The following is a 26,619-nucleotide window of genomic DNA, read 5'->3' as shown; positions in this document are numbered from 1 at the left end:
ACATTTTTTTTTAATAACTGACTAATCTCAGAACGACTACTCGTTTTGCGAGCAGCTCAGAGTCATTGTAGGCGAACCTCCGTGATTATGAGAGAGAATAACTTTGTGAATGATAAAAATCGAACATTTACCTCCACATTGAAAGGCCAAGATCTTACAATGCCAATGGTTGGATGTCCTAAATTATTCGTAAATGATGTGCTTATTATTACATGCTCCTTCTAGAAGGTCATTCATATCACTATCATTGTACAACTAGACTTCAAATAGACCACGAATTAACTTATCAACTGGTTGAAAGGTTATGCACGAGTAGGATCAAGAGGGAAGTAACCAATCGGGGGGAAGCGGGGGAAGCAATTTTTTTTTTTTTTCGTTTTTTGAAAAAACTTTGTTCACGGACATTATAGATGAGATGAAAATATGAACATTTAGTAGAGACACTTTGTGATAAATGTTTTTATTTTGGCGGAAAAACGCTCGAAGAAGTAATATATAACAATTATCGTGTTTTTCGAGCGTATTTTGAGGTTTTAGCTATTGGGGTTTAGATATTAGGGTTTAGATATTAGGGTTTATAGGGTTTAGATATTAGGGTTTAGAAATTTAGGGTTTAGGGTTTAGATTTAGGGTTTAGATTTAGGATTTAGATTGAGTTTTTAGAACGGTTTAGAGTTTAGGGTTTAGGGTTTAGGGTTTGGTGTTTTGGGTTTATGGAATAAACCCAAAACACCAAACCCTAAACCCTAAACTCTAAATCGGGCTAAATTTTACTTCACAAAACATGGAAAAAAAAAAAACGTTCATATTCTTCACGAACAATATTATCTTGAATGTTATTTTTGTCGATCGTTTTTCCGCATAAATAATAACATTCATCACGAAGTGTCTCTTCTAAATGTTCATATTTTCGTGTGATCTTGATGGCGGAAAAAAAAATTAAAAAAAAACGAATTTTTTTTTTGTTTTGCTTCCCCCGATTGGTTACCTCCCCATTGATCCTGCCTATATATATATATATATATATATATATATATATATATATATATATATATATATATATATATATATATATATATATATATATATATATATATATATATATATATATATATATATATATGAAATCTAACAATAATTTAATACATATTTATTCCTACCCAATTACTCCTTATGTACACTCAAGAGTTTCTTCCCGAGAGACGGTAAGAATGTAATGATTCGTATAAAAAAAATAATCGGTAAGATGGATGGATGTCAACATCGCGTTCGACTCCTCGTCAATAACTCTTAAGTGTAATTCAAAAAAATATGTACATGACATATGTGGTTATATAAATATAGTATATGTGTTATATTGCAAGTTTGCATTTATAAATTTAGGAAACACATTAAAATTTTGTATCACTTCTGGTAAGAGAGCTTCATGTAAAAAAAGCATTTTTTATAGATAGACGAAGAGAAGTAATAGGTAATAATTAAGAGATGTCAACGTCGAGTCCTCAAACATGTAACTATGGTAAATATGCAAACGATGTTTCGACAAGTGTATTGTCGTTGCATATACCTAATTTATAAAAGTCTCGTATCATCGAGAATGAGTTTGAAAACGTTTAAAGTGTGATGAAAGTCAACTTGTCTTACTGGACATCGATTCCGAAAGTTACGTGTTTGATTATATGGTTTGGTTTTATTTGGGCCGAAGTCGACATTGTATATTGCTGATGGGCTTTTGGGCTAATGGCCACTCAAGAGTCAAGTCTACGTATTTCTTTGAGCTAATTGATATAACTAGTTGTGGAGCTTTCGCTTCGCGTCGGGGGTTCCGTTTTGAATGCGAGTTAAAAAAAAAAAGTCTTGATCTATTTCGTAAAAAAGAATTTTTCCCGACATCTAACATTGAAGGGTTGTTCTTTTTGTGAAAGTTGCTTCTTTTAGCGTTCGTTTTTTTTTTTTTAAAAAGTTACTTGGTCTATTTTGTAAATAAGAATGTTTTTCGACATCTTTTCGTAGCATTGAAGGGTTGTTCCTTTTATGAAAGTTGCCTCCTTTATCGTTGAGGAAGAAAAAGAAAGAAAAAAAAAGTTAGTTGATTTTTTTGGTAAAAAAGAATTTTTTTTCGACATCTTTTGGTAGCATTGAAGGGTTGGTTCTTTTACGAGAGTTGCTTCTTTTATCCTTGGAGACAAAAAAAAGAAAGTGAAATGACAAAAATATCCCTGGTTACTATTGATGAATAGTGCTACAAGGTTTTGTCTATTAGATATATAGATAATACAAATACAGGTAAAAAAAAAATACAAATACCAGCTACTATGTTTAATTTACAAATAATTTAGGTACAATATATTATTTAATCCATGTATAAAATTATTATATTTTTCAATAAATTTTTTTACTTCAGTTTATTATAAAAGAAAATAAAAAAAAGAAATTGAGAATAAAGTCTCTTTCAATATGCAACAAGTTATGTGTATAGATTTCATACCACTAAATAAGAATCCATATATAAACAAAATATCTATTTATATATGCTTATATGATCATATATCATCATATAAATCACCTCTAATATACTCTTTGGTCTCATAATAACTATTTCATTTTAACTATTGAAGCTTTTTTTTGCAAACTTGAATTTAAATATTTTTGTTTATGTTAAATAATATTTGATGTGAACCGTTCCACTCGTACTTCTCTAACGAGAATCACTTCGTTCCACTCTCCCAACAGACCACCATGCCATTTCTAGCGGCTTAGCCCACCATTGAAACCACATTTAAAACTCAACCGATTCCTATAGATTTCGTCGAATATAATATAAAATAAATTAAAAAGTCAAAGTCAAAATTAAAAAATAAATATTTTTGAAAATAAAAATGAGATGTTTATTCTAAAAATGAAATAACCGTAATAAGAGTAACTTACTAAAAATGAAAATGAAAATAAATCTTATAAGACCTTTTTCGTTTGTTTATTTGTACACTTTTTAATACGTAGACAATGAGAATGACAAGTGAATAAAACGAGGTGGGGATCTATCACTTGTTGCCGCAGGTCTCTTTGTTTGCAGTAATTTGTTTTGATAAAATATTTGTTGTATGCGTTTGACCTTAATAATAGTTGTATTTAGAAGTACATAATCGAATCTTATAATTTGGTATGTGTGTTTTAAGTTTTATGTGATGGTGCTACTTTAAGGTTGATGTTTTTAATCTTTATAATAGATAATAAATTTAGGGTATGTTTGTTTACCTTTCAATGGAATTGTTCAATAATAACTGATGAACCTTTCAGCATTCAGCACGTTTATTCTGACATCTGATTGACAGATGATGCTGAATGGTTCAGATATGCTGTGTTGAATCATTCAGAACTGAAATACTCTAACCAATAAGTACATAAATTTTATGTAATATCATTTTTAAATTATATCAGAAACACTTATTAAACAATATTATAGTTTTATCATATAAAGGTTAATAAGGTAATTTTACATCATTAACATTAACATTGCTAATTCAAGATAATTATCAAACAGATTATTTTCATTTGAAACTAAATTCATCTATAACTATTGAATCATTCAGACTATATAAATCATTCATTACTTAACCATCCAATTTTATTAAAGGCACCCTTAATTATATATATATATATATATATATATATATATATATATATATATATATATATATATATATATATATATATATATATATACCTTTTAGACTGACAACTAGTTATAAAAAAAGTTCAATGAAAATCATTTAAATAAATTAAACATAACCTTTTATATATTTAAATATTTATAATAAGTATAAGATATGTATTGAGGTGATAATACCATCACCATTTTTAATAGGGTTTTACTAACGTACGTCACGGAAGTATATGTTAAGGTCTGTTTAATGAACATGAAATTTTCTTATATATCATTATTTGTTTTTAATATTCATTAATTCAATCTTATAATTTCCTTTTTATGTGTCCATTAATTGCAAATTCTATTTTTTAATGAAAATTACGAGCTAATTAAATGCAACTTAACGTATATCCCTGTCGTATACGTTAGCAAAACTCAAATTATGGTGGATCTAGTAAAGCTACGCTAATATACCAATCAATCTATATGCCTGTATGTAAATGTAAATGTATAAGTAAAACTACGCTAATATATCAATCTATTTATTTATCTATATGCTTAAATGTAAATATAAAGGTGTGTTTGGATGAAACTAGCTGTAGCTGGAGCTTGTAGCTGGAACTTATGGACTAGAGCTGGAACTGGAGTTTATTTTTGAAGCTGGTAGCTGGAGCTTATTATTTCATATAAGTGTGTGGTAAACTAACTGGAACATATTTTTCAATTCATAAGCTCTACTTTTTATCATAAGCTACTAGAAGTAGCTTATTTTTCTAGAGCTTATGATTTTTCTAAGCTCTACTTTTTATGTCTACCAAATAAAACTTATTACTTAGAGTTTATGAAAATCACAGGACTGTTTATAACCCTGCCTATGACATCACAGGCAAAAGTGCATTTTTTGGCCTAAAAAGTGTAAGGTGACTGTGACTGGACCATGTCAAAATTTGACCCTCAATAACCCAAAATGTCAAGTGTAATGTGTCAAATGTTAGTAGGGTCCACTAATTTATTTATTTTATTCATCGCGCCTCAATTCCGAGTCTTGACACCCGAACAACAACATCAACTATTCTTGGAACAACAACGACGTTATGAAGATGCCCAACAATTTCGCAATTTTCAATCACCGATGACTCCGATTTATCAAGAAACGGTGCCGGAAACTTCGATCGAAACGGTTCCGGAAACACAAGATCGTTCCAAAAGAAAGCACAAAAAAAAGAACGTCGAGTTAGGTATAATTTTTTTCCCAAATTATGTTTTTTTCGTATTTTTTCTGTTTCTTTTTATTTTTTTTCGGAATTTTTTTTACTTTTTTTTTTCAGTTTCAGATTTCAGTTTTTTCTGTTTTTTGTGATTGTATGTGAATTTACATATATATATTAGTTAGTATATGTAAATATGTATATGTATTTGTTAGTATATGATAAAATGAATAAAAGAAATAAAATAAATAAATTATTTTCGGAATTAAAAAAAAAACTCAAACGAATATAAGTGTGGAATTATTTTTTTGAAGAAGATTGAAAAAAAAATTGAAAAACTTGAAGATGAAGAATAGGAAGGAGATGAAGATGGAAGAAGGAATAAATAGGTTTTAATTAATTATTTTCGGAATTAAAAAAAAAAAACTCAAACGTATATATATCCGTTGAATTTTCCAGCTAGTGTGCTCGTGACACGTCACACGCGTCCCTGACGAGTCTCTGACCTGACATCAAATAGTAGACTGACGCCTCCACGCGTCAAATTCTGACGCCGCGTTGGAGGCGTCAGGGCGTCAGTTTTTATCACATCGTCTGACACGTTTGAATGTGACACTGAGTTTGTTTCAGTCTAAGCTCAACCTCCCATAAACTAACACTTTTGTGCCAAACATACTCATGTAAATGTAACGTTTTTTTCTCGGTCGACAATAGAATCGCACGCTAAATTCTCTCTCTAGCTGTACAACTAAAAGATCCGTAAAATCTCTCAAAAATCACAAATTTTGAGGTCAGTTTTATCGATTCCATAAACTTTACCCGATACGATTACGAACTCTATATTCATCTTTCTTTTTCTTCATCAATTAAACACTGTATGTCTGTATGTATGTATGTACGTCTCACATGTTTAGATCTGATATTTAATTATTATTATTCATCTTAGCTAAATTTTGATATTAATTAATTGCCGAGTTTGATGACTGATGTATTTATATTGGTAACGAAACGGGATCATTTGAATATTGCTTGATTATTTGATTGATGTAGTTAGGGTTTTGATTGGAGAAATGGCGAGTCGGTTGAAGGAAGATGAGAGAAACGAAAGGAATATAAGGAATCTTATGAAACTTGCTGAAAATCGGAGGTGTATTAACTGCAATAGTTTGGTACTGTGTTTAGTTCTTTCTGTATTTTTTTTTTTTTATATCAGATATGTATAAATTATTTATATCTTGATTATAATGTTATTATTCTTACCTGCATATATCTATTTATCCATGTATGTATATATTTGAAGTTTTCGATTGGGTTAAATAGTTGGTTTTATTCTCTATATTACAATTAGAATATCTATCTATATATCCATTGTTGTGGAAGTGAAAGTGAGGACAATGTGTAGGTACATCAGAACTGCTTCCTAGTGTAAGAAAATAATAAGAAGTAATCAGCAAATTTGTGTTCACTACAATCCATTAATAAAGTTGAAAAACATCTTAGTCCGTATGAATATGATTATAGGGTCAGCTAATGACTGGGGTTGGCTATTGGGAACCTTGTTTGTTAATAGGGACATAATATTTTTAGTACTGATGATCTCTTATATTTTAGTTTCTGTTCTAATATTTAGATGCATGCATAGAACATGACACATAGTCCTCTCTGCTTTGCCCAACTTGACACAGTTATATTTCGCCCCTTCTTGATGACTAGTATTCAACATAAATATAACTTGTTGTCTGTTAGTAGTGGCTAGGCATTGGATCATGATGTATGACCATTTCCCATTATGGTGGTTCTGAAACCTGAATGTCTCCTCTTTTAACATTGAACATGGCATGATAACTTGGAATTGCTTCAAACTCTGGAACATGGTAGACACTTTTAGCTTTTTAATATAAATCAATAATCGTGAACAAATGTGAGGCTGGAGTAGCGTTAATGTAATCGCTCTTATTGCTACTAAGCTAACTCTTTTATTTTGTTTTAGCTATTTGGTTACTTCTTGATGTAATAACTGCAGTTTAAGTAAGGCAACAATTGATGTCTATAGAGTTGAGCAATATGCCTTTAGTTGTTCTGACCATTATTGTTGATTTAAATATTGACAAAAATCTTGATATTGATGCTCTTAGCATTTTTCATGTCATTTTGTTAACAGGGACCGCAGTATGTGTGCACAAGTTTCTGGACATTTGTTTGCACAACCTGCAGCGGCATACAGTAAGGGGTCCACATTTTATGGTGAAATGAAGTTTATTTTGTATCTGTATAGAGGATGATAGTTGTACTTAGTTGTATTAATAAAGACAACTTCAAATTCGATTCTTGCTCACCTATTAACATGTGCATTTCAATTTTCTACAGCCGAGAGTTCACTCACAGGGTAAAATCTGTGTCGATGGCTAAGTTTACTACACAAGAAGTTAGTGCCCTTCAAGGTGGAGGAAATGCGGTAATATTGTTTTCTAAATACCCCTATTCATTCTAATTGCTTACAAGTAGCTACTTTCTACAGAATTTGCCCTGTTTGATCTCTTTTTATTGGAATAATAGAGCGCCAAAGAAATTTATCTTAAAGAATGGGATGCACAACACCAATCGCTTCCTGACAGCAGGTATGTGATTATGAATGTAATGCACGGTTTTGTTCTTCATTAGAAACTTTAATTTTGAAATTCTTCATGTTTTCAGTAATGTTGAGAAACTTCGGGATTTTATCAAGCATGTCTATGTGGATAGAAGATATTCTGGTGAGAGAAGCTTTGACAAGCCTCCAAGAGTCAAGACGGTATTCCCACCTCACGTTCTAAACAGCACCAATCTTTAGTGTATAGCTAGAATATGTAGATTTTAATGATTTATAACTCAAATAGGCTGCCTATGACCCGCCTTTGGGAACAGTAATTATATTAGGTGGTAAAATGGGACTTTGTCAGTTATCATATCTTAACGGTGGCTGTTGAAGCTATTAGGTTCTGTAGAACTCAAATAGGCATGCCACATGTTAATAGTGATGGTTTCATACTAAGAGATTCACGTCTTTTGTTGTTATTAGTTTTGAGTTGTTCCAAACCTTGTACTGTTTCCGTATCTTGAATGTATCTGCATATAAAACAGGGAGAGGCAGAAGACAGGTATGGTTCTAGAAGTCCACCTTACGAGAACGAACGTCGTTACAGTGATAGGCCTAGTCCTGGTGGAAGAAGTGATGTTAGTTCCAGAAATAGTTATGATGAAAGACGTAGTCCTGGGTATGACAAAGATATCAAGAAAAGTCCTGCCCGTGTAGATATTGTTAACGATTGGCGTCGAGAAGATAGATATGGGAATACAAGGAGCTCCGATGCAGGTTCAAAAGTTGAAGTCAGGTCACCAGATCGAGAAATTTCTAGCCCACCAATAGTTAGACCGGTTAGGGATATACTGGGAGATAGTGTCTCACCTCTACGGGTCATAGAACCCCCAAGAGCCAATGGTTCAAGGCCAGTAGATGTCTCTTTGCAAACACAGGTGATAGTCTTATCCGTCACGGTTTATGTTAAGTTATGTGGCGTTGCATTTGTATATACTTGAGGCAAAAACATGTATGAAGATCAAAGGTGGTTTAATGTGTGGGTTGGATAATGGGTCAAATAACATAAGTTTCAGTACGGGTTGGAAAGATTCAGGTTAATGTGGGTTGACCGGGGCAATCTTGGTCCAAAATAAAATTATAAAATTCAGTAGTTCGTCATTTACGATCACAAAAGTTTTACTTTTTTTTTTTTTTTTTTTAATAATAATCTAGTTTATGTAAGGAAATGATTTAGAAGTATTAATGCACTACGAATTCTTTTTGGGTAGTTTTTGATGCATAATCCCTCTTTTCTTCCAATCTATATTTTATTTTTTCTCGCTTAACTATCAGAAATAAGTCATAACAGAACGTTTATAACTAACTAGATCTAATCTGCTACATCTAGTTGGTTTGTTGACATTTGCCTATCAGCTTGCTCTTTTTGATGTATATGCTTGTGGAGCAACTTTAGAAACTGTTATTATACTATGGTAATGCATTTCCAGTTTTTGTAACATCTTCAAGCAATCTGTTATTATTTGCTCATAAGGTTGTGGTTGTTTCTTTGTCTTTCGTGTTCCAACATAATTTGAAACGTAATCTTAAGTTACCTTGCTGGTTGCAGAGAACTGTTTCTTCCAGTAGCTTAGCATCTTCTAATGAAAATCCAACCGATCTTAGAAGAGAAAATTCATTAATTGATTTTGATGCTGATCCTGAACCTCCTTCAACTGCTCCCGTGGCACAGCAAGTCACTCCTCCTGCTCCCGCTACATTTTTGGCCCCACCTTCAGTATCATCAAATGATAATTGGGCCAGTTTTGATTCATCAGCTGTAGTAAAACCATCTCAAGCCCCTTCAAGTGGTAACTTGCTTGACATGCTTTCTGATTTATCAGTTCCTGTATCTGGTTACAATCATGCAATTTCAAGTGTACAAGTGTCACCTTTTGGTACAACTGCTCCTCCTGTTACACCACCATCGACGTTTACACCTGAAGGTGCATCATTTAATGCTTTTGCTATTCAACCGCCTACTTCAACATCAACATTTAATCAGGTTTTTCTTTTTGACCATCTTTCTCTTTGACAGTTCTTATTCTAGGTGGCAAGATAGGCATTAGGCGGGTTGGGTAACAGGTTAGTTGGTTTTGGGTTAAAACACATCAACTTTTATGGGTTCGAAATGAGCCAGGTGGGATTGAGTTGACCTGCAACCACTATTTTCTCCATCTAAAAACGAAACAATAAAAAATGATTTTGGAGGTTTTTCGCTTATGAATGATTCTGAGCAACTTCACCTGTTCAACATCATTCCCCTTCAAGCCCAATCGACCCACTCATAAGTGAATCGTTGATATTTATACATCTAGTATTATGTATTATTGCCCGTTTAACAACTAGTTGTTTACAATCATCCGTTCTACTTGCAATTTCATGCAGGCATGGGGTGGAGATAAGCAAGGGCCTGCTAGTGCTCCAGGTGTAGATTCTCAAGTTACATCCAGTGTCAAAGCTAAACCTGCAGCTAAACAAGAATTACCTGCGGTAATTGTGTATAATTTTATTGTCTTTATCAGGTGTTTGATTCTATGCCGTGTCTATTTGTCAAAAACGGGACATTTGACATGTATTGTTGTATGTTTTTTCTGACTCATTTCTAATGAGTTATGTGTGTATGAAGGATTTATTTACTTCAAGCTATGCACCTTTCGCTGCTCAGGGCCAAAGCTGGTACCCAGCTCCACAATATGGCATGGGTTACAATACACAATATAACGTTTCACAGGTTCGATGCAAGTAACCAAAATTAAATTAATTTCTTGTGATTTTATCTCTTATGTTCCTTTGTATGAGATGCTAATGCTTCTAAGTTCACTGTGGTATTTTAGCAGCCCATGCCTCCTGCTTTCATACAGTCATCACAACCCTCAAATCCTTTTGATATCAGCGATTCACCTGCAGTTCAATCTACACCAGTAAGCAAATGAGTTACAATTGTTACTCAATGTTATATTTTACTTTCGCTTGAGCTTTCATGATATATATATATATATATATATATATATATATATATATATATATATATATATATATATATATACATATATATATATACATATATATAAAACCCAAATTATCTTGTGTCCCAAAATTAATAACGACTACTTTTGTAACAACTGTTTCACCGTACCTAATAATGGTTGGTCTGAAATCAAGAATTGCTTGAAAATAAAATATTTTCATTCTTACATGGTCCGTGTTATACTTTTTTGGTAGTTCCCTTCAATGGCATCATTACAACATGCTTTACCACACGTGGGACCACCATCGGGAATACATCGAACCTCGAGCCTTGGTGCTCCGGCACAGGCGTGGATGCCACACCAACAATCTAATCCTTTAGCAATGCCACCCCAGGGGACATCATATGGATCAGCAATGCCATCTGGTACTGTTCCCTTTTTTCATTATCTTACAATCTTGTAAACCTATATTATAATTATATTATTATACCATATTTATGGCCATGGCTATTCTCATTATCTGACATGACAATGTATTATATTGTGTCAGGTCCGTTCATGGGACAAGTACCTCATAACATCCCACCTCAACCCAGGTATATCATTGCACTTTATCTTCAGGTTCTTGATTTTCATTGTAGAAACATTGAATTATTAATCTGTCTCCAAAAATAAATACATAATTACATTACTTGAGCACTTCACATCATGTCTGGCGGTCTTAATTTCCAGCTAAAACTGAGTTTCTCGTCCATTTCTTATAGTTGACAACTTCATATCATTTTTTACAATTAATTATTCAATACAAATACCTAGAGGTGTAATGCAATGAATACTCGCTTTAACAAGAAATTTTTAACAGGCACTGTTAATAGTTTTAATAAATACGTTCCAACTAGTTTTCGAACCCTCGCTTCGCGCCAGGGGTTCGGTTTTCAATGTATTTTATTGCGTTTAGTTTGTAAAATTATTTCGTGGCTAACGATGATGTCGTTGAAGCGCAACTTGAGTCGAACTAAAGGTATAACCCGTGAAAGATTTAAATGTTATTTTAAATTAACAATATATGTGCATCTCCGCGTTTCGCTATGGAATTGTCGACTTTTAAAAATTTAACGAAAAATCAACGTGTATGAAAAGTACCCCAAATATTTAGCGTTTTTTAAAAAGCGTCCGTTTTGCGTATAGTTAGTGACATTGTGTTCCTAAAATTATTTCGAGTTTAACGATGGTGTCGGAAAAATTTAACTCGTTGCGAGCGAGTGGATATGACCCGTTGAATATTTGGGTGGAGTTTATTTAAGATTTTCTATGAAAATGGTTATTTGACACTTTACCCCCTGTTTGGGGGGTCGATTTGATTTTCTGAAAAAAGTGAGGTTTGGGGGGGGGGGGTGCTTTGTAAGTGACATTGTGTTCCTAAAATTATTTCGAGTTTAACGATGGTGTCGGAAAAATTTAATTCGTTCCAAGCGAGAGGTATGACCCGTTGAATAATATTTGGGTGGAGTTTATTTAAGATTTTCTGATGGTTTTTTGACACCTTACCCCTGTTTGGGGGTCGATTTGATTTTTTGAAAAAAAGTGAAATGAAATTTAAGGGAAAAAAAAGGTGAAAAGATGAAAACGCCCCTAGTTACTATTATAGATAGTATAGTAATATCCTTCCCCAACTTTTCACCTAGACGTTGAATGTTGCGCGATGTGTACGTAATTGATCACATCTTAAATGGTTAGATTATTACACTATTTGATTGTATAATTTTATCTGTTTTTCTAAGTATAATTTTATCTGTTTTTCTAACCTGAGCAGACCAGGCATATATTTAATATACTTGTTTTGACATGCCTGCCTGTATGTTTTGAGGACCAAATCCCAAACAAATAAATAATATATGTACAACAGACCTAATTTTGGTTAACTCATATAATGGTCTATTACATATTGTTGATCCATATTTTTCTCATCATAAAATAACAAATAATGCATTATGACTGTGCAGAGTAGGAAATTTTGGATATGATATGACATCTTTTAATTCTATGAATCCAAATCAACAACAAAGTGGATTGTATGCGGCATCTGCTACTACACCAAATACCTTCTCCTCTAACCCATTTGGGTAATCACATAGCTGTATATTCCGATTATATATATTTATATATACACATATATATGTATATATATGTGTGTGTGTGTGTGTGTGTATATATACATACACATACATGTATGTATGCATGCATGCATGCATGTATGTACAATGAATCAAGGGGTATGCAAATCATCTAATTTCTTGCCCAGAATTATCAAAGGGAAATAATTCCTTGGGCTGGTATCTTGTTGTAGATTGTGTTTATCGATCACGCCTGTTGATAATAGTTAGGTGCATTTTGTTTGGGTAAGTTGAGGTTTTTTAGTTATAAAAACAGTCATGTAGTAAGAAAAAGAGCGTTAGTGGGGAGAGATGATGAAGAAAAAATTGGTATGATGAAGTCCTTTAGATTTTTTTTATACTTTTTTGGTGATTTCTTTTGCTTATATTGCTTCTCCCTACATAAGTTGTATTATTGTTATTAGACCTAATATATACTAATTAATATGTTTTTTTGTTGCAATTTGTGAATTGTGTTGCCTTTTATAATTCATTGTTTTTGTTCTTTATGTATGCTCAAGTGATCTTGTCATGTTATAAGAATTGTGTAACACCTGAAGATGTAGAGAAACAAGTTGCAAGTGCATTCAAAATAATTACACCAGTTTCCTCTATGAATCTCGGTGGTAATTCTTTTGTACGACTTGAATCATACAAAGTTATTTGGATTACGCTAAAAGAAAAGATAAAAAGAAGAAAAGAAAGATTAAAGGGCTATCTTCTTTTTTAACAAGAAGTTAGCATCCCTTTCTATATGTCAAATAAGAAATTAACAACAAAATATCGCTGGTCACCTTTCACTTTGCAAGGACAATGATGACTACTTTGCCTAGCTTTTATTTCCATCATTTTCTCGTGCTTCCCCTTGCTTGATAAAAAATGTCATTTTAATACTGAAACAATGACCTTTGTCAATTTCTTGTTTACTAAAATATACGTTTTAGTCATCATATGATATGATGATATGATGACATAAGCTTAACTGCCATAACATCAAATATGTTTTCACCAAAAAAACTCCACTGCTTTATACCCTTTTTTGTATTCACAAATCACAATAGGTACATTGCATTTTGATATACTTATTCTTTTGGTACTAATAATATTCCATACCCTATACTAGAAAGTAAGGTTGTAAAGATCAACATATTACCTAAGATTTTCTTTTATCTTTGCACGATTGAGATCGTAATCAAATTGTTATCTTAAGATTCTACCCTGACTACCCATATAGTATATCTCATTCTCATGCATGTTTTATAATACAACTATAAAGACGTATGATTTCAAAATCTTATGCAAGATCAGGATTGTTTTCAAATTATAATAATAGAATTAAAAGAAAGGAATCACATTAATTTTGGATTCTAAAACCGTTAACACCCATATGAATATCAAATTATAATAGAATTAAAAGAACTCACGTATGAGTATGTTCATCAATTTTAATATTTTCTGTATGTATTACATTACATAATATGGAATGACTAACTTGTGCCCTTAGGGCATAAGATAAGAAGCATTAATTACACTTAAACTTTCTAATAATAATATAATAAGCATTAAATAAACTACTTATATTTCCATTTGTACATTCATATTAATTACGGATAATGTTATTCATGGAAGGTTTTGGTTTAATAATGAAGCACAAAATATTACTAGTATACATTAATCTTACAACCATTAGCTAGAACATACATTTGGTCTTTCAGGATCATGGTTGTTCTAGTTTCGGCCCTTTGTCTTGTATATGCAACATATAAATTACATAACACAAACATTTGTTGACTCGTGTTAAATATTTACAAAGGCATATCATACCAGTCTTCTTCAATTCTCCAATTTTGCATAAGTTTTGTAACGTAATGCCGTGGAGACTAAGACAGCCTGCTTCATTTGGTGAAGGTACAATGATCCTGTCAAGTGGATACGTCTAGGTGTCTGTTTTTCCATATGATTGGAGCTATTAACATCCACACTACATACCAAAGGAACGTAAATAATATAATGTAACCTCAGTACAAATCATATTTGTGTTCTTCGTTACAATATATATTTTTGTTTTATGCTTTTAGGAAAAATGAATGAAAGTAGATTGAATACTCACAATAAACACAGACTGCTAGCCACTCATTTACGATTCTGACCCAAGTACTAGTCCAACCCACATCAATTGTCCACCTGCATAGAGAGGGCAATTAGGTAAATTTCAAGAAATCAAGTATTAATAATGAATGATTATCTAACAATCAAGAGAGCAGTTTAATTACTTTTTCATGGGATGATGATAATTCCACCCAATTAATAACATTGCAAAGTACATAGCTCCTGTTGCGAAAACAAGGTGGAAGAATCCAAAACCATATGGCACTTCTTCTTCATCTTGTGTCTCATCTTTTCTAAACTGCAACGTAATATATTCATCTTAACATTTGTATAACATTTGATTAGGTGATATTTATAACACAATTAAATGTACTCAGTTGGTAAATAAATTGAGAGTATAGCCAATGAAGCATTGCTTCAACGGCATCCCCTTCACCTTGTGTGTTGGGGCTGGGGTTAGGTCATGGGTTCTAGCCTCGCTCTGCCAATCCTATTAATTAATCTGCCCGAAATATGGATATCCAGATTGACCTTAGGGGGGGTTTTCTCCTGGATCCATTCAGGATTCAAACCCGGTTCGCCTGCCCCTCGGGATGGTTAAAGGATCGGGTTCCTGTAATGCGTTTTGAATTTCCTCCCGAACGCGTGTGTGTGCAAATGATGAGTGTCGTTGAAATAAATGATATACTGATGCAAACTTGCCGTTCAAAAAAAAAAAAAATTAAAAAAAATAAAAAAATAAATTGAGAGTATATAGTAATGAAAAAGGTGTTGCCTGAAAGCATTTTGAATCGATTCCTGTTGAAAAAGTTGCAATCACAATTGCAAGAACGGCAACAACAAAGCTCTGTTGACAACAAGATGAACTGAAAAGAGTCAAGAGTTGAATCTTGAGCATATAAGGACTTGTTTTGAAGTTTAATTTTGTTTACTTTTTTAATTGACTTAAGAACAAATAGCTGCAGTTTCATACTTAAATATGAGGTTATGAGTCTTACAATGATTGCTAGCCAGTCTCTCGAGGCTTCAGATTTTCGGAGACATTTATCATCTGGTGGTTCACTGCACCCACAAATATGTGGTCAACTATAAACACAATTCGGCTACAAAAAAACAAGGTTCCGAAACACAAACACATACCTTCTAATAGCGGACCAGCAGAGGAACACTACATACAGTCCCATAAAACCCGGAGTCAAGAATCCTGCGCTGATCTGTTACACAAAAATTGGCGATTAATGTAACAGTGGTATGATGAACATAAGCATTATAATAAAGAATTTTTCTAACGACAGACCTTAGAGCTTGTTAGTGCATAAACGTAAATCCCTAGTTCATTATTGTGTATTCGTGAATTCTATGGACATTGTAAGTACTCGGATAATTGGTTGTTGGTTTATTGTGTTTACTATTACGTTTACAATCAATTGTAGGCATTTAATATTAAAGTTACTTACTATCTGTGTAACCGCACGGATGCAGAATGCATCCGTACGGATACAAGTGCAACCGCACGGTTACACGTGCAGACCTTATTTAATGAGAATTTCGGGTTCATTGTTAGGGTTACGAACCAAAACTCATCCCTAGCCGTGTTTTCGTTTCTCTGCAGGTCTAGCACTCCAGGTTGTCGATCGATAACATATGAAAGTCTATTTGCTTAATTAGATCATAAGTGTTTGAGTCGTTTTTGATATAAAACCCAATATCGAGTTATTCCGTACTCGATATTGAAGATTTGGTCGATTAATGCTGTTTAATCGTTCCTGCAAAGCTATCATTAAGCAGCACTAATGTGTTGTACAAAGCAGTTAATGTTGACTTTTACAAGACAATTATTAAAATGTACAAGTCTTTTTTGCACCTTACCGTCCTTAGAAAAATTCAAAATTAAAATACTGATACAAAATGTTGGGGAGTCAACCCAACCTTTTGACCCGCATTAAAAATAACCCATTTTGGTTTATACCCATGTTGGCATATCACTAATATCAATATTAATGATCTTACTTTTGGGTGAAGAGAGGCACTGGTCATAAGTTGTAGGAGTACAAGAGTCCATGTGATGAAGAAAATATTGAGCAAGCAACTCGGTTGTGGTGTGTACCAAATGTACATCATAATAATCCCAATGATGCACACTATGTATGCAGCAGTTGCAAGCAGCATCGAATGAATATGGCTTTAATAAAACAAATTTAACAATCATTAGATTCCACATATTTATGCTATTTGTATGATTAATAAAGACTTACCATCTCTCTGCATATTTTTCAGATAGACAGCAATCATTCAACCATGTAATGAAGCTGATTATACTGACAAGCTGAATTAGCAGGAACACACTACAAATGATCATAAACAAATCGGTTAACATGTCTTCATATTTTTCACTGCAGTCGAGAAACGATAAAATGATGAAATGTTTAAGGAGACTGATACCCTGCTCCAAAATGTGCAATATCTCCTGCCAAAGAAAAACAATACATAAGATCAAATAAGTCAGATTTATTTGCAATAATTTTTATGAGTAAAGGTGACAACTTTGACCCATTACCTTAGAATGGGTCAGGTTTGGATTACTTTTATTTCTATCCGGTAAGATTAAAAAACATAGCCAAAAGAAATGGGTTGATAGACTTATATTGAGGGCTAAACGAAAGCTAATGTTTTTCCAACCCGCCCATTTCGCCTGCTTTCAAATGTTAATCAATTATGACCCGCTACCCAAACCATTCCACTGTATCTATTGATATTTCTGCAGTACTATACTAACCATATACGAGAATCATTTCGGTAGGAAGAAAAAATGTCAACACAACAAGTGCAATCATGAGGAAAACCTTAGCAGACCACCAACCAGAATGCCATAATTCTTTTTTTCCATGCAATCTTGAGGTCCCAGCCGTCGAAACAAACATTGTGAAATAAAATATCTAATTAATACATGTTAAGATTTTCCCAGAAATTATGACATGAAAGATAGATTTTTTAAAATATTTATGTTGTATTATGAATGTATTTGGACATATGCTATAATAAATGATTACAAAGGATACAAAACATCCCATGCTAACTCTCAGAACACCTTCTGTACCTAAACAGTCTTTACCACCTTGGCAACTTTTTAATCCTGCAACAAGTATTCTAATTTAAAAATATTTTTACAAATTAAACTACATATAAGCAATAAGCCACATGCGCGAATTCAAACCATTTACTCATAAATGGAAAGAACTGCGTTGTGCTTCATTGTAAACGGCTCAAACGAGTTGAAAACCATCCAAGTCTATTTTTAATGCAATAACCTCTTGAAATTTTATTCAAACATTCAAATTATTACCATAGCAGCATTCTGTTCGCATTATAATGTATAATTTATAACCAAAATAATTCGGAGTAATAATTTAAAAAATAAAACAACAAAAAGTCTTTTTCAATCAATATACCCAATCTGGCCCATTTACACCTATACAAAAATGACCCATTCCATCAAACTCATTTAGACCCCGTTACCCAACCCACCAATCCTGCTATCTCTACAAAAAATGATCTGACGGAAGAAATTATCTCACTCTTCATTTCGGTCAATGCACTAGGCCCGTAGTCACGAACGGCCCACGCAGCCAAATTTGCTAGAAGAAACATCACACTGTATACGTATCTCGCCATCCAAGGATTCGACCCATGTCGAAACTGGGTCAACCAAGAACCCTCTATAAGTTTAGCATAACTATCGCTGATACTATTCGATGTTTCCATTATTCCGCCTTCAAGTTTAGCTATGATCATCGAATTATCGTTGTGAAATTACTCTACAGGCTCCCTGATCATCTGCAAGCTTTAACCTTTTCTACTCTCATTAGTTGATCAAGAACATTAAATCATACATGCTGATATTTGGAATCAAAATCTACATATTTAGAGTTAATAATAATAGTTTATGGAAAATGCTAGAATTAAAGAGATACTTTGCTGAGGTTGTAGGTGAGCAGCAAATCTGTAAAAGTACACAATGAGACACATTTTAGACTTTATTTGATTTTTTTAATATGTTTATAACTTTCATTGAATATTAATTATTAATATTAATCAAGTATAATTAAGTATAGTTATAGTTATTAAAGTATACTCCGTATTTGTTAATATAACACCATCAACCAATCAAAACAAATGGTTGTATGCCCTTTCCACTAAGCAACCTTAATTCCCACGATATGTGGATTATTATTAATTAATTAGATCTCTACAACTTTTATGTAATAATTCAATTGTAGCCTAACTTTAACGTATTCTTTCTTTTCTAGAGTCAAGGAATCAAAATCATATAGTATACGTGTTGTAAACGTGAAAAAATATATTTACGTCCTAGAGCAACACGAGTAATAAAGTAAAGTTCGGTAAGAAATAATTAAGTTAATGTAAATTATTTACAAAAGTTTGATGCTATTATATTGTAGGTATTTCGGTATTTGTACATTCTTTTCTTGTCACCTAATCCTACCAAACGTTAGCCTAGAATATTATTTACAGAGTTAATATTATTATTAAGTTGTACATTCGTCAATTTGAGATGACATTAATAAAAAAAATTACTCCGTAGTCCGTAGAGCAAGTTAAATGAAAATCGTAATTGGTTGATCAAGTGTAACTTAACATATACATACAGATCGATCTTATAACATAGGAAGCTTCAATCACATGCAAACACAATTAATTAGTGTATATAGGAACTAACATTTCAAATATTAAGTGCATTTGATAATAACTAAAATATACTCGTAAGTCGTAAGTACTAAATGATTTGTAATAATGTACATTTCATTAATATAGTTCGAATGTAGTAGGTACGTACCTGATCGACGATCGGTTAAGTTTTCTTCAGAAGCAAGTAAGAAAGAATTGAAAGAGATATATAAATTTTGGCAAACAGGTACAATTCTTGAATCTGCCTAGCTAGCTTTTACGATATATAAGTGAAGAGAAGAGAGCGGAACAGATCGATATTATATACGGAGTATATGATATGCTTTTGGGGTAATTTCTTTTTATTATTTATTAATTAGTCCGTCAACTTTTTCTTTTTATGTGATTGAATCTTGATTACTTTTCGTACCTAATATCTGTAAACTATACATACATGCATCATGTGTATATTTATCTATTACGTACTGAATTTATATAAATAGAGAGAGACGGAAATTGCTTTAGGAAGAGAGGATATATATCACTGCGTTAGTAAAACAATCACAGCACGTCAAGGTAGAAAAATGAAGTTGTGTTGTTAACTTTATAATCTCTGTTGTGAAATCAACTGTTTGGAGTTTTTGATGTTCAATAATTATTATATATGTATTGATAGAACTAAGATCATTTTAATTATGTCTGTGAAGTCAATGTCAAATATTCTAGTATACTTTTGGTTATAAAATGGGTTTTTAGTGACGTCAAAGTCAAATAGTGTACTTTTGGTAAAAAAAAAAAAAGTGGAGTTTTAGTTGTGGCTGTATTTGACTTTCATTAACTCAAAATGTCAAATATTTGTAGATTGCTCTGATAAAATTTTATTGAATGTTGAGTGATAAAAGAATAAATTAATAATATCATTATATTCTTGTAAATTTTGATTGGGCAATACTCATCTCATGCCTTCGATGGCTTTCGTTGGAAATATGACTAACGCTTTTAAGCGTTAGTCTGATGGTTTTCATTGGATATATGACTAACGCTTTTAAGCGTTAGTCTTTGACGCTGCTTTAAATTCCTTCTTTTCCGTCACACGATGTCCAGCTCAACTAACGTTAAATGTAGTGCTGCCTTGCATTTAGTTTAATTGTACGTTTCCATAGCGATTGAGAGTTAGCATATTTTTTGAGAGTCGAAAATGTCTAACGTGTAAAGACTATGTTTTTAAAAAAAATACTCTGTATGAATTAAATTATGGTAAACAGCAACATCATTCCCTATCCTATATATTACCCCTTAACCGAACTTCCTCCACATCAGTGTCAGATCATCATTAAAACCGTAACATTCCTAGAACTAAATAATTCATATCTTACACTTTCACCTCAAACTTAACAGATTTAAATTATTTTTTAAATACAATAGAAACATAAAAGTAATACTTTATTAGAAAAATATAACATTACATTAATTTAAATTAAATTAACATCACATTAATAATAAAAACACTACATAATATATATATATATATATATATATATATATATATATATATATATATATATATATATATATATATATATATATATATATATATATATATATATATATATATATATATATATATATAATTAAAATTAATGAAAATAATAAATAATACGAAACTTATACTCCCTCCGTCTCATATTAATAGTCTATTATTCCTCTTTAATTTATCTCAAATTAATAGTCCACTTTCATAATTAGATAATAATTGATTAATGTACTTTTATACCCTTACTTTATTTAAGTAAGACAAAAATTAGGTAAAAAGTTAAGGTAAAATTGGAAAGTAGACAAAAAAGTACATGTGACAGCCACTTTTTCTTAAATTGTGTGTTTTTTTGTCCGGTGAGTATTAAATTGGGACGGAGAGAGCAATAAATTAAACTAGTCTAGATTTGTAGGTTCTTCGTCTTTTTCTTCGCGTAGGTGTAACACTCTGAACTCAAACGTACATGTGCAGGCATTTAAATAAGAGGCCGAAGTCGTAAAACCTGTTTTAATGTAAAAACATACTTCGTACGACATATCTAACAATGTATTATGGTTGGTTTACCTCAATTATAATTGGGTGTATCAATTGTGGCGTATAAATATTTAATTTTATACATCTCATTCAGTTTCAGAGTGGCACGCCGCACCAAAAAAGTGGCACGCCGTGCCAAAGCAAAATTCAGCAAAACCAGTTTCAGAGTGGCACGCCGTGCCAAGGCAAACATCAGAAAATTCAGAACTTAAGTGGCACACCGTGCCAGTTAGGTGGCACGCCGTGCCAAAACCTGCATCAACATTCTTTTCTATTTTTTAAAGAGGTTAAATGAAGGGCACTTTGGTCTTTTCATGTCATGAACGGTTTTGAGGCCTTAAATCTAACCAAAACCTGCATCAACATTCTTTTCTATTTTTTAAAGAGGTTAAATGAAGGGCACTTTGGTCTTTTCATGTCATGAACGGTTTTGAGGCCTTAAATCTGACCAAACCTTATCCCTATCCTCATTTCATCTTCATTTCTTCATCTCCTCATCCCCTCAAAACCCTAGAAAGAGAAACCTCATTTTAGAGTGAGAAAGCTCAAATCAAGGAAGAAGAAGGTTGAATCGGGTCAAGGTGCAAGAGTTAAAGTTGTTCATCTCGTTCGTGGCTATATTTTGATAGTGGTGGTAAGTCCTAACTTCAAATTTCGTTTTCATGACTATTGTTCATAATTGGGGTTTTGACTTGTGTGTTCTTGAGGAAACCCATTTAGTCCTTTAATGGAAATTTGGAACTAGTAATCGGGTTTAGAGTTGTTGTTGTTGTGTTTTGGGTTGGAAACCGACTTGGCCATGTTAGGGCTTATGAAATTGGGCGTAATCACTAGTATTAGTGATTATGGAAGTGTGTGATCCATTTGGGTGTAATTGGAAGGCTAATTTTGAATTGGGTCAAAATTAGGGTTTATAGTTGACTTTTGGAGAAAACAAAGTGTTAACACTTGTGTTTGGGTTTAATTATTGTTATAGGTTCATTTTCACTTCTGTTAGTGATTATTGGTTAGTTTGGGCACGGGTTGTTTTTGAAAGTGCAAATGGGTCAAAATTGCACTAAGTGGTCAATTGGGTCGGATTGTAATCCTTCATAATGGTGTTGTGTGTTATTGTGATGATGTAATAGGTGCGTTATATTGGCTGTTCACGGATTTGGATTGCTGAGTGGAATACTTATACATGTATGTATATAGTTTACCTAGTTGTGTTGGGTCGTGTTAATGTGGTTTAGTGGGGTTTCGTAACCTAGATTCACTAGATTGATTATTGTGAGTTGCATGTCACCCAAGTTGTGCGTAGCATACCACATCGGTTATATGGCGATTATTGTGAGCAGCATGTCGCCATGTAAGATAGTCGGCGATTGTGTGAGTTGCACGCTGTATTTGATATTGTGTCAGTTATTGTGAGTTGCATGCTGTCATGATGTTATGGTGGTTGTGAGTTGCATGCCACCATGGGGCTAGTGATTATTATGAGTAGCATGTCACTGACGGTTTTTGCGAACGGCCGATGGTTCTCTTGTAAGAACCATTCCCGTTGCTTATGGTTAACCATGGTTGTTGAATCGTTATGCTTAGCTTTAATATTTCTATATTAATATGCTAATGATTTGCTAGTTTGTACGATTGGTGGTGCTAGCTTGATGTTCGTTGATATGTGTGTACATGCATTATATTGTGTTCGTGGATGCGGTTAGGTAAAGTGTATGCGTATATGTATATTTATTGCATTCACTAAGCATTAGCTTACCCTCTCGTTGACATTATTTTTATAGGTCCGCAAGGTGACGGAAAGGGTAAGTACGGGATGTAGCGGTTTAGCTTTTGATGCTAGAAGGCTTGGCTTTTACTTACGTAAGGATTGGGTAATTTGTCCCAATCACCATGCTCGGTCTTTTGTCGGTTATTACATTAGAGACTTTTTATATGTAATTAAGTTTTTTAAATTACGATTTGAGACATGTAATGAAAGTGCTAAGTGTGTAAACACGCTATTGTATTAAAGGCGTTATAAAAAATATAATCGAGTGTCGAAATAAATGTGTATAAAGAAAGAAAAAGAAAAGTAATTATGGGACGGAATAACAACGGGTTGGGTTGTTACACTAGGGGTGGTGGCAATACGAATTTAAGATTATTTCGGTATTTTTTAAGAAGTTTTTGTTCTTTTTAAGCAAGTTCGAATTAATGGTTGTGTTGAGCACTTTGAACGCGCGACTCATCCGTTTCAAAATTGACGATTCCCGTTTTTCTTGTTAAGTTTTAACAATTTCTTGTTACGCTATCAAGATTTGAGAACGGAAGTCATCGGATGAGCAACGTGAGGAAGCGGCGTCGGATGAACCCTAACTATTATGACTTTTTCTGCTAACTCCTTGATCGGGTGAATGACGGATCAGGTCATCCGCAGATACATCTGGGTGATTCGGGTTTGGATCAGCCGTTAAAGGTTCGTCATCTTCAAAGTGATCAGTGGTTCTGGTTGTGCACGTCTTAGGTTGCCCATTACGCCTTCCCGACAATTAAATTTGGACAGCTGAGAAATACTTTTCAGGCTTCTTCGTGCGTAAACCCGTGACCCCATCGCTCCCGATATGCCTCACGTGATGCTTTCATGATGTCCAAGTAGCTAGTTCCACTTCTTCATTCCTCTTGTACCGATTGTGAATATATATAAATAATTTAATTCCGCGTGACATTTTCACTCATTTTCCCGTTAGTTGGTTAAAGTTCCTTTTGCGATCAACAACACGTTTATAGTTGGATAAAATCGTATTCCAAAAAGAATCGTGCGTTTGCGAGTTTCCGATTGACGGATTTCCCGAAGTATCACGCTAACGTTTACCAAATATTTTTTCTTCATCTGATATCCAAAACAGAACTTAAAGTTTCGAGCATTCACTTGTTTTGCCTACTTTTTTCTTTCTTTTTTTGCTGGTTGTTCGGTTTCGGGTACCGATTCAATATTTGGTTGTGTTGGTTGTTGTGGATTACATGACATTTTGATAATGCTAAAAACGAACATATATTTCATAGCATTATTCCTCAAGAAAGACAAGCTTTTAGTTGCAATTGTCCTATTTACAAGTGATATTCGTTTAAATAATAAAAGGTGAAGACAAAAGGCAGATTCGACGAATTGAAGACGCAAACGACCAAAAAGCTCAAAAGTACAAAAGACAATCAAAGAGGTTCCAATTATTGATAAGAAACGTCTCAAAATTACAAGAATACAAGATTCAAAACGCAAAGTACAAGATATTAAATTGTACGCAAGGACGTTTCGAAAATCCGGAACCTGGACCAGAGTCAACTCTCAACGCTCGACGCAACGGACTAAAAATTTCAAGTCAACTATGCACATGAATATAATATAATATATAATTAATTCTTAAAATTAATATATATATTATATTATATTTAAAAACCGTCGGCATAAAAAAACAAAGACTTTTGAGTCTCCCCAGCTGGCCATGCGATCGCATGGCCTTGAAGGGCAAAGCCCATGCGATCGCATGAGCCCTTTTTCCAGGCCTGTCCTATAAAGTTCGCGAGTTTTGGACGCAAAAACACACATCTTTTTCTTCTCCTCATTCAACGTATAATATTTATATTTGTATTATAATTTTAATTTTAATTTTAATTTATAATAATAAGGGTGTGTTAGCGAATATTGTAAGGGTGTAAGTCGAAATTCTGTCCGTGTAACGCTACGCTATTTTTAATCATTGTAAGTTATGTTCAACCTTTTTAATTTAATGTCTCGTAGCTAAGTTATTATTATGCTTATTTAATCCGAAGTAATCATGATGTTGGGCTAAAAATATTAAAATTGGGTAATTAGGACTCATGCGATCGCATGAGCCCGTCTGACACGCCACAGTTGACTGCAGCCTGCATTAATTACGAATTATAATTATAATTATTATTATTATATTTAAACCCTAATTAGGGTTATATATTATATAATTTAATTTAGTGTTATTTATTTAATTTGTATTTTTAGTTTAATTAGTTTATTTAAGTTGTAAAATTAATAGTTTTATAAAATAAATAATATAAAAATAATATTTTTATAAAAACTGTAATTTTTACAACTTTTAGTATATTTTTATATTTTGTCCCTTTTTAATTGTTTTAGCGTAACTTTTGTATTTTTCGCTCGTATTTAGTTTTAAGACATAGTTTTTGCCATAGTTATTTTTATTTCTAGATTTTTAGGCTCTGCCGTAAAATCCCTTAAGTGCTTTTTCTTTAGACTAAGATATAGGTGCTTTAGAATTTTGCGACACCTTTTTAAGTTTTAGTACCTTTTTAAGATATTGCCATTTGGGATATAGTTTTACTTGTAAGCTTTAATATTTTTAGACGCCTTTTACCTATGTATCAATTATCATTCCAATTAGTAATCTCAATTTGCGATTATAATTTTAAGTTAGTGATAGTAATAAGGTTGGGTTAGTCAAGTGTTTTTAAGTTCTATAAGTCATTTTTTTTTATTATTTCTTATTTTTCGACGCCTTTTATTTTTTCGATCTTTTCTTTTTCGACCTTTTTCGACGCGCTCTTTTTCTTTCTTATTTCTCGTCATTCTAGTTTTTAAGACATAGATTTTTTTTTTCTACTTCTTATCTATACTTCTTAAAATTACGAAAATTTATTTTAAGTGGTTAAATTGATAGACATCAAAATTTTTTGGTTCGTAGTAATAGTTGGATTTGTACGTGGACCGGGTTATTGGAGCCAAACAGCCCTCAATTATATTGAGACCAAACGAATCCTGCCCCTCTGCTGCATCTTTTGGCTATTCGAAACGTGGGCAAAATCAGAAAAGTCTATTAATTGGATAACTTATATAATTTTTCTTTCCTTTTAAAAAACTAATAGGATATTCAGTGAATGCACCGAGCAAGACGTTCACCACCTTTTGTACGTTCACCACCTGTAACTCGATCAAGACATCTAGCAAATATTACCGCCGTTGATTTTTCTTTAGAATCGTCATCCAGTCGACCAAGTACTCCAATTCAAATTTCCGATAATCCATTTTTTGAACCCGACCTCACAATTGAGAATCCGGGGAATATTCAGGGACGATTCATAGATCCTGAACCATTAAATTTTCCTCCGGAACCACCAATCATTCAAACAGAGATTGTT

The 26,619-nt window shown here is 32.7% G+C and overlaps 2 protein-coding genes across 7 annotated transcripts; one reads left to right on the top strand and one right to left on the bottom strand.

Moving 5' to 3' along the window:
* The first annotated feature begins 5,561 nt into the window (after positions 1-5,561).
* On the top strand, positions 5,562-12,670 carry LOC139890525 (uncharacterized). Of its 6 annotated transcripts, none has more exons than XM_071873403.1 (14): positions 5,562-5,644; positions 5,909-6,023; positions 7,016-7,077; positions 7,222-7,309; positions 7,411-7,472; positions 7,549-7,645; positions 7,975-8,367; positions 9,039-9,473; positions 9,857-9,961; positions 10,098-10,202; positions 10,306-10,392; positions 10,694-10,865; positions 10,991-11,036; positions 12,444-12,670. In XM_071873403.1, the coding sequence occupies exons 2-14, from the start codon at positions 5,925-5,927 to the stop codon at positions 12,565-12,567; spliced, it is 1,875 nt and encodes a 624-aa protein (XP_071729504.1). In that variant the 5' UTR covers positions 5,562-5,644; positions 5,909-5,924; the 3' UTR covers positions 12,568-12,670. The 6 variants fall into 6 exon arrangements, with proteins under 6 accessions (XP_071729504.1, XP_071729502.1, XP_071729503.1 ...); XM_071873401.1 differs by having other exon boundaries at positions 5,563-5,644; positions 5,905-6,023; XM_071873402.1 differs by lacking the exon at positions 5,562-5,644 and adding an exon at positions 5,669-5,729 and having other exon boundaries at positions 5,905-6,023.
* A 1,564-nt stretch (positions 12,671-14,234) lies between these two features.
* On the bottom strand, positions 14,235-18,494 carry LOC139890524 (uncharacterized). Its single transcript, XM_071873397.1, has 12 exons — positions 18,278-18,494; positions 17,762-17,835; positions 17,479-17,638; positions 17,145-17,169; positions 16,958-17,047; positions 16,713-16,884; positions 15,843-15,916; positions 15,701-15,764; positions 15,478-15,549; positions 14,867-15,000; positions 14,704-14,777; positions 14,235-14,574 (listed from the first exon to the last, which is right to left on the bottom strand). Exons 1-12 carry the CDS (start codon positions 18,492-18,494, stop codon positions 14,516-14,518), a joined length of 1,215 nt encoding a protein of 404 aa, XP_071729498.1. The 3' UTR covers positions 14,235-14,515.
* Positions 18,495-26,619: the final 8,125 nt, after the last annotated feature.

Source organism: Rutidosis leptorrhynchoides, chromosome 2 (genome assembly GCF_046630445.1).
Source record: "Rutidosis leptorrhynchoides isolate AG116_Rl617_1_P2 chromosome 2, CSIRO_AGI_Rlap_v1, whole genome shotgun sequence".
In the NCBI taxonomy this organism is placed as follows: domain Eukaryota; kingdom Viridiplantae; phylum Streptophyta; class Magnoliopsida; order Asterales; family Asteraceae; genus Rutidosis; species Rutidosis leptorrhynchoides.
This window is presented reverse-complemented; position numbering and strand designations above follow the sequence as displayed.

What these genes read in the sequence shown, in the direction of transcription:
- LOC139890525 (XM_071873398.1), top strand. An exon ending in TTCAAGGTGGAGGAAATGCG is followed by an intron (nt 7,310 to 7,410) that starts GTAATATTGTTT and finishes TTGGAATAATAG; the next exon opens with AGCGCCAAAGAAATTTATCT. An exon ending in CACAATATAACGTTTCACAG is followed by an intron (nt 10,203 to 10,305) that starts GTTCGATGCAAG and finishes GTGGTATTTTAG; the next exon opens with CAGCCCATGCCTCCTGCTTT.
- LOC139890524 (XM_071873397.1), bottom strand. Translation starts at nt 18,494, where the DNA reads ATGATCATAGCTAAACTTGAAGGCGGAATAATGGAAACATCGAATAGT. An exon ending in TGCATTGACCGAAATGAAGA is followed by an intron (nt 17,836 to 18,277) that starts GTGAGATAATTT and finishes TACTTGTTGCAG; the next exon opens with GATTAAAAAGTTGCCAAGGT. An exon ending in ATTGCACATTTTGGAGCAGG is followed by an intron (nt 17,048 to 17,144) that starts GTATCAGTCTCC and finishes GATCATTTGTAG; the next exon opens with TGTGTTCCTGCTAATTCAGC.